Source organism: Cariama cristata, unplaced genomic scaffold (genome assembly GCF_000690535.1).
Source record: "Cariama cristata isolate BGI_N322 unplaced genomic scaffold, ASM69053v1 scaffold26873, whole genome shotgun sequence".
NCBI lineage: Eukaryota > Metazoa > Chordata > Aves > Cariamiformes > Cariamidae > Cariama > Cariama cristata.
In genome coordinates, this window is record NW_009607194.1 from 1,403 (window position 1) to 8,323 (window position 6,921).

Below are 6,921 nucleotides of genomic sequence, written 5' to 3' on the forward strand. Positions count from 1 at the left end.
CCAGGGCACAGCCAACCAAAGACAGCCAGTGCAAAGAGCAGAGGTTTCGGGGCAGGTCTCTGCTCCTCCAGCCCCACGCTTACCTTTCTCCTCCACCTGCGACTTCCCAGCTTTGGTGGAGGCCACCACGCGGGCCGTGGCCTGGTTGACGCCCCGGGAAGCTTGTTGGAGCTTGCAAAGGTTGGCGCTGTCTTTATCTGCCTTCACCTGCCAGGGCAGTGAGGAGGGGTGCACTTATACCTCGCCGGGTGAGTAGAAGACCAACCCCATGGTTTGAGGTGACCACACAGTGCTTGAGGGTCACCCCAAACCACGGCCAGGGGAGCAGCTTCGCTGCTGCCTGCTTAGGCATGGAGCATCTCCCAGAGCTGAGTGCAGGCAGCGGTGGGGGGAGCCACCGGGGGATGCAGGCAGCAGTCGGGGAGCCCCACAAGGTGCTGGACTCCTACCTTGGAGGCTGCCACAAGCTGAGCAGTGCTGGCTGCAATCTCCCGGGAACAGACCATCAGCTCCTCGAATGTCCCCTTGCCTTGCACCACCAGGTCGGCAGCATCGCTGAGGGAAGGCAGAGAGGGGCTGGTGCATCCTACCGCCATCCCCATCCCCTCCTTGTGGGGACAGCAGGACCCTGCCATCCTCTCCCCTCTTGGGTGACGGTGACACTTACACCATGACAGTGGCACCCCAGCCCACAGCTTTGGAGGCGGAGATGAGACCCTCAGTCCAGCGTGAATTCTTGGCATAAAACTCCTTAGGGGACGCCGCACCCTGCCGTCAGGAAAGGCATGGTCACACACTGGGGACAGGGGGGTGGCAGGGCCTGGGATCCCCAAACCCTCACTCTCAGGGGAACAGAATAAATCAGGGTTTCATTTAGGATGTGCACGGGAGCTGGGGAGACACCGAACCCAGGGGGTCCCCTATGTGGGAAGGAAGATCCGGGACTTCTGTGACAACCTGAGGACCGCAGCCCCAGTGAGACTCTGGGGCTGGGGAGTGCCAATGCTCCAACTGGCCAAGGCTTGGAGCAGCACATTCCCAGCAAATGCATGGTGACACCTGGGTGGCCAGGCTCCTGCTGCCCCATGCCCTGCCCGCACCCCTGCCTGCATCCCTGCCCCTAGCTCACCCGTCCGCTCTCCACGATCTCTCTCTGGAGGTCCTTGGAAGCCAGGACCAGGACGTGGATGGCCTGCATGAGGCCCGTGCATGAGCCCAGGATCCTGCGAAACAAACTGCACTGAGCCCCATTTGTGGGGCAGGGGGACTCCAGAGCCATGGGGCAGCTGCTCTGCCTGCAGCACTGGGCCCCATCCTGCCTGCCCATCTCTCTCCAGTGCCCCAGCCACCGCTCACCTCTCGTTCACTTCCAGTTTGACCCCAGTGTCACCAGCCCGTGCCTTGCTCAGCATCTCCTGGTGGACGGGTGAGAGGCCACGCTAAGCCCTGTGTGCAGTCCTGGCCTTGTGCTGGTGGTCCCAGCAGGCATGGCGCCCACGGGTGCCTCGCGGCACGTGGCAACCCTCACCTCGATGCGGGCGGCTGCTGTTTCGATGGCTGCCGCCGTCGCTGCCATCTCCTTGTCCACCAGGTCACCCAGCTCCTCCTGCTTGATGTCCAGCCCTTTAGGCCGCAGCTCCTGGGGACAAGATAGGACGAAAGGGACCATCCAGGGGTGGTACAGCCCCTCTGGTGGTGCCCACCACGGCCTGACCCCGTCTCACTAGCCCTCCTGGGGCACCCACCTCCCCGATGTCACTGATCCGGCCCAAGCAGGTCATCACCAGGCTGCAGTTGGCACCTTCCACGGTCCCCGGGTCTTGCAGGGCGCTGAGGTAGCTCACAGCCTCACTGCCGCACTGCTTGCACATCTCCAGCAGACCTGCGTGGGCAGCGTGGGCAGCATGAGAGGCTGGGGGTGGCACATTCGGAGACAGAGACACCCAGTCCCTGCCTGCCCCAGCATTCTGCCCACCCAGTCCCCTGCCCACCTGGGGCCCTGCCTGCCCCAGTCCCTGCCCACCCAACCCCTGCCTACCCCATCAGACAGCACTCACGGTCGGCGGGCTCCATGGGGGCCACGTGGGAGGTAGCACTGCCCTGCAGAAGGGTATCGCTGACGAGGTGGGCAAAGAGGGCCAGGCAGGGCAGCAGGGAGCCCATGGCTACGGTGGGAGAGCAGGCACATGCCTCAGCACCAATGGGCACTGCCCACCTGGCTGACAAGTGCTGGAGCTGCCCCTTTCCCCCCAGCCCAGCCCCTGCCCGGGGCTGTTGGCTCTCACCTGTGTGATTGGAAAGGTATTTGCTATGTGCATCCTGCAGCTGCTGCACACACTCGGAGGCTGCCAGTGTCCTGGACAGGAGGCAATCTGCAGGCAGAGAGCAGGCAGGACTCAAACATGGGGCATCCTTGCGTCCGGCACGGCTGCTCTCCGCTGCTGGCATGGCCCAGAGGACAGCAGGGAGGGGGGCTTTGCGTGGCGGTGGGTTGGGATAACACCAGCTTTGGAGAGCACTGGGGAACTCACCTGCGGAGCCAGTGCAGCCGATGTGAGCGGGATCTTCCAGGCGACCAAGGGCATCCTGCACCATCCGCTCTGCCTCCCGCGCGGTGCCCTGCAGCAGGGCAAACTGCTCCTCGGCCAGGCGTTGCTGCAGCGCCCGCTCCCCACTCTCCTGTCGAGCCGGCACGCGTGTCATGGGTGGGAATCACCCCTGCACCTCACCGCTACCCCCAGCTCTGCCAAACCCCTGCAGAAGCCCTGCAGCTCGCAAGGGAGGGTGATGCCGGGATGTCCCCATGCCAGCGGTGCCCTCGAGGTACCTTGTCTCTCAGCTGAGTCTGTAACTTCTCCAGTTCCATCTTGCTGCTCTTCTGCTCACGGCTCAGTGTGTCCTGCAGCTGCTGCAGCTCGGCTCGCAGGGCAGCCATCTCCTCCACGTGCCGCTCCGATGCCCGGCTCAGGTTGTCCCTCTCCTGTTCCAGGCTGACAATCCGGGTGCTCTGCTCTGCTCCCACCTGGGTGGGCATGAAACAGCAGCTGGGGCTGTGCCAAGGGCAAACCCTCCAGTCTGGGGACTTTTTCATGGTCCAGGCTTGGGCCACACAGACCATCCCTGCTCGGGGATCACAGCCCACACAGGTCACAGCCTGCATCACTCACCGCCTGGGAGCACCCTTGCAGCACTGACGGCCTCACCTGGGGCCGGCTGAGGCTCCCTGGGGAGGCCTTTCACTTTTATTAGTGAAAATTCACTTTTATTATGGCTGTCAGCTCTGCCCCATCCCCATTCTGCTGCAGGGTGTCTGCCCACCCTAGGGATGGGCAACTCCATTTTCCTGCCAGCTTCTGCCCTCTACAACAAGCCTGGAAACCCCTGCTGTCCTCCACAGCTTTGCAGGTACGAAATACCCTCTGGCATCGCAGCAAGCCCAAGCAAAAGCTTGTGGTACTATGGCACACTCCTGGCTTGAGTTTTACAGCAGGTAGAGCCGCCCTGCCTGACCCTGCCCTTGCAGGGATTTTGTTCAACGATCCCCACTGCTGGAGGCCATTCCTCTGCACACTTTTCACCCAAGAGCGTTAAACCCTCCGATATGATCATTAAACCCATCTAGATGTGGGGAGGAAGAAGACAGGGAATTGGTTATCAGGCCAGTGGTGGGTAACGCCTCCTGGGTGGGTAACACCTCACCCAAGCACTGCGACAGCACGCAGACCTCCTCTTTGCCCAGGCTGCCCATCCCAGGGTGGTGGTGGGGATGGCAGGGGCCACCCATGGGCTCTTACCTGTGTGTTGGACTCCAATGTGACCTGAAGGACCTGCAGCTCCTGTCTGCTGGCTGCCAGCTCCCGCTTCAGTGTGTCCAGCACCTCTGCCTGCTCCTGAGACTGCGGGTAAGAAGAGAGGTTGCCAGCACCAGTGCCTCATGAGGGAGTCCCCTGCCCATCCCTGGCATCTCCCCCTCCATCTCTACTCACCTTTCTCTGAGCCTGCTCACTCACCCGCTGGAAGGAGTCCTCCAGCTCCTTCTTTTTCCGTTCCACATCCCCCTGGGCCTGCCTGGCCACTGTCACCTGCTTGGTCACCTCTGCATTCTGGCGATGGCAGAGAGGGAGCTCAGTGACCCTCAGTGTCGGGGGATGGGCATGGCTGGGAAAAGTGATGCCAGGGGGCATTTTGGGGAGCCCACCTTCCGCAGCAGGTCAGCATGGTTCTGCACCAGCTCGCTGTACTTCTCCTTCAGCTTGCTGTAGCGTTGTTCGTTGGCCTGCGCCCGCCCTGCCATGCATGCAGGGACACCAAGGTGAGCACCCAGGACCCCCATCCTGGAGCTCACCCCCACCTCAAGCCGAGTGCCAGCTCTCCCCACTCACTTTCAATCTCCGTCAGGCTCCTCTGAGCCTTCTCAGTGTCCTCTCGCTGCTTCTTCAGCTCCTCCAGCTCCGTGCGCATGAACTCGCTCTCATCCAGCGCCTGTTGCTTCAGGTGCTGCTGCTCGGCCAGCTCAGCCTCCAGCTCGCTGGCACGACCGCGCAGCTGCACCGCAACCCGTGCACTCTGTGGGGATGGCAGGTGGGCAGCTCCCGGCACTGTTTGGTGGCTGCCTGCACCGTCTGATGCCTGCCGGTACCATCTGGCAGCCACCTTTGCGTAGCATCCCTCAGAGCCCCAAATGCAGCAGGGTGACGCATTGAGGATGCTGGGCAGCGGGGGTGAACCTGTCCCCCCTCAGCAGGGACGCAGTCCCCCCACCCTGGCACACCTGGGGACCCCCTGTATGGGCAGGAATGGCTGTGCCAGGGATGCAGAAGCCATGGGGGACAGGGCAGGACAGCCAGTCAGAGTCACTGCCTTGCCCACTCGGGGACACAGCCACCACCCCACCAGCCCCATTCCCAGTGTGAGCCGCAGGGTCTCATCCTGCCCCTGCACCGCCATATGGGTGCTCACTGCCTGACACCACTGCATGGTTGTCACCCACCTCAGCCTTGAAGTTCTCCAGCTCCTCCTTCAGAGCTGTGATCTCCCCATAAAGCTGTTCAATTAACCGGTCCCTGGGAAGGAGAGACACTGGGTACACCCTCAGTGCCACCAGCTATGCCAGTGCCATGGGGAGGGGAGGTGTCCCCTGTGCTGCCACGGCCACAGTGCCGTGCCACAGAGGGAGCTCCCGGTCCAATCCCGGCCACCTCCGTGGCATCACGAGGACTGCTCACTTGTCATCCTTGTTCATCCCATTCTGGCTGTTGAAGTTGAAGGGGTCACTGCTGAAAGAGCTGCCGAAGATGTCGTCAAACTTATTGTCAAACAGGCTCTGCAGGGAGAGCAGCACAGACCTCGAGTGAACCCACCACCACCCAGGAGCCCTCATCCCCTCCATGTCCCCAGCAGCACCGCCGAGCCAGCCCATGTGACAGCAGGGCTGCTGCCTGGACACCGGGGCTGGATCCCCTTGCTGCCCCCAGGGCACTGAACATGTTGAACGTGGAGCGTCTCTGGTCCAGCCCCACATAAATCCCCAAAGCCATGTTACAGCACACCCCTTCCCCTCCCAAAATGCTCAGCGCCTGGGGACAACCTTTGGTGGAGAGGGACGTGAAGACCTAATGCAAGCATGCAGAGCTGAGGGGCAATGCTGGGAAGCCAAACATCTCCAGCTGGCCATCACTGGAGGGCACCAAACCACTAAGAGAAGCACCATGAGATGAATTCAGCCTGGTTCAGACCTAGCAGCACCCACATGCGACACCCAGCACCCACACAGCCTCCTGCAATGATGCTCCCCAGCCCCCAAGGCCATCCCCACTGTCTCAGCCCCCACCATGGCACCGTTTTGTAGAAATAACCCCGGTCTTGGAGCCAAAGGGCACCAGCTGCTCTTCTCCACAGCCCAAGGGGCATGGGTTCACCTGTGAGGCTGTGTCCATCTCCACCAGGTCCGTGATGGGCTCACTGTCAGGTGAGGATGCCTCGGCAGGGATGACCACCACAGGGCTGATGTGCTCCGACAGCGCCGAGGCACGAAGGAAATTGGGAGGGTTCTGGGGAGGGAGGGGAGCATGGCTGGAGGCGGGGAGGTTCAGCACTGCTGCAGGTCTTTGGGCATGGTTGGCTGAAATCCTGTCCCAGCACTGAGCTGGTCATGCCCAGACCCATTGAAATGGAGCCAGGACCCAGAGGGATGGATCCTGGCAAGGGCTGAGGGTTGGTGTGAGAGGGGATTCCAGCCCCCCGCCAGAGGGGCAGCTCTATCCCACAGGATCCCACCCAGGGAGGGATGCAAGGATGAGTCTCAGGCCCCACAAGCCCCACATTGCCACCAGCTCTGCAAAACCGGGCAAGGCAGTAGGCAACCCTTTATGGGTACTCCCACTGCCACCTCTGCTCCTGGCCATGGGGACAGTGAGCCTGGGGACAGGGGACCACGGGGTCTCACCTCCGGCAGCTGTGGGATCTGAATCAGCCGCTTGAAGTACTGGAGGTTGCTGGAGCGGTAGAAGAGGTCCTTCAGCCTGCAAGGGGCAGGGAATGGTTAGGGACAGCTTTTGCCCAACCCAGATACCCCATCCCAAATGTGGGTAGCTCTAACTCCTCGCCTGGCTCCAGGAGGGTGTCACTGGGCCACCGTGCTGCACCAGAGGGGACGGTGGTCTGTGCTGCCACCAAACCTACGGTGGGTGCTGGGAAGACCTCATCACCAGTCTCCCACCTCTGGCAAAAACTGACTGCTGGAGGCTTTCTCCCATAAGCCTGGGACCTGATGAGCAGAGAGAAGGACCTGAAACTTGAGCAACCCCATCTAGTGGAAGATGTCACTGCCCATGGTGGCCAAGAAGGCCAACAGCATCCCGGCTTGTATCAGCCATGGTGTGGCCAGCAGGCCCAGGGCAGTGATCGTCCCCCTGTACTCGG

General features: G+C 61.9%; 1 protein-coding gene across 1 annotated transcript in view; it reads right to left on the reverse strand.

Moving 5' to 3' along the window:
• The window catches only part of HIP1 (huntingtin interacting protein 1), a gene marked incomplete at both ends in the record, with an annotated part of 18,659 nt that overhangs the window by 849 nt on the left and 10,889 nt on the right, over positions 1 to 6,921 (reverse strand). Inside the window, 19 exons of the mRNA XM_009696641.1 lie at positions 84 to 207; positions 450 to 555; positions 668 to 768; positions 1,130 to 1,223; positions 1,357 to 1,415; positions 1,529 to 1,639; positions 1,746 to 1,882; positions 2,058 to 2,165; positions 2,286 to 2,372; positions 2,532 to 2,679; positions 2,828 to 3,022; positions 3,795 to 3,896; positions 3,987 to 4,103; positions 4,199 to 4,287; positions 4,383 to 4,566; positions 4,991 to 5,063; positions 5,226 to 5,323; positions 5,919 to 6,050; positions 6,446 to 6,521. Of these exons, the coding sequence (XP_009694943.1) occupies positions 84 to 207; positions 450 to 555; positions 668 to 768; positions 1,130 to 1,223; positions 1,357 to 1,415; positions 1,529 to 1,639; positions 1,746 to 1,882; positions 2,058 to 2,165; positions 2,286 to 2,372; positions 2,532 to 2,679; positions 2,828 to 3,022; positions 3,795 to 3,896; positions 3,987 to 4,103; positions 4,199 to 4,287; positions 4,383 to 4,566; positions 4,991 to 5,063; positions 5,226 to 5,323; positions 5,919 to 6,050; positions 6,446 to 6,521 (2,141 nt within the window). The remainder of the gene's footprint in view (positions 1 to 83; positions 208 to 449; positions 556 to 667; positions 769 to 1,129; positions 1,224 to 1,356; positions 1,416 to 1,528; positions 1,640 to 1,745; positions 1,883 to 2,057; positions 2,166 to 2,285; positions 2,373 to 2,531; positions 2,680 to 2,827; positions 3,023 to 3,794; positions 3,897 to 3,986; positions 4,104 to 4,198; positions 4,288 to 4,382; positions 4,567 to 4,990; positions 5,064 to 5,225; positions 5,324 to 5,918; positions 6,051 to 6,445; positions 6,522 to 6,921) is intronic.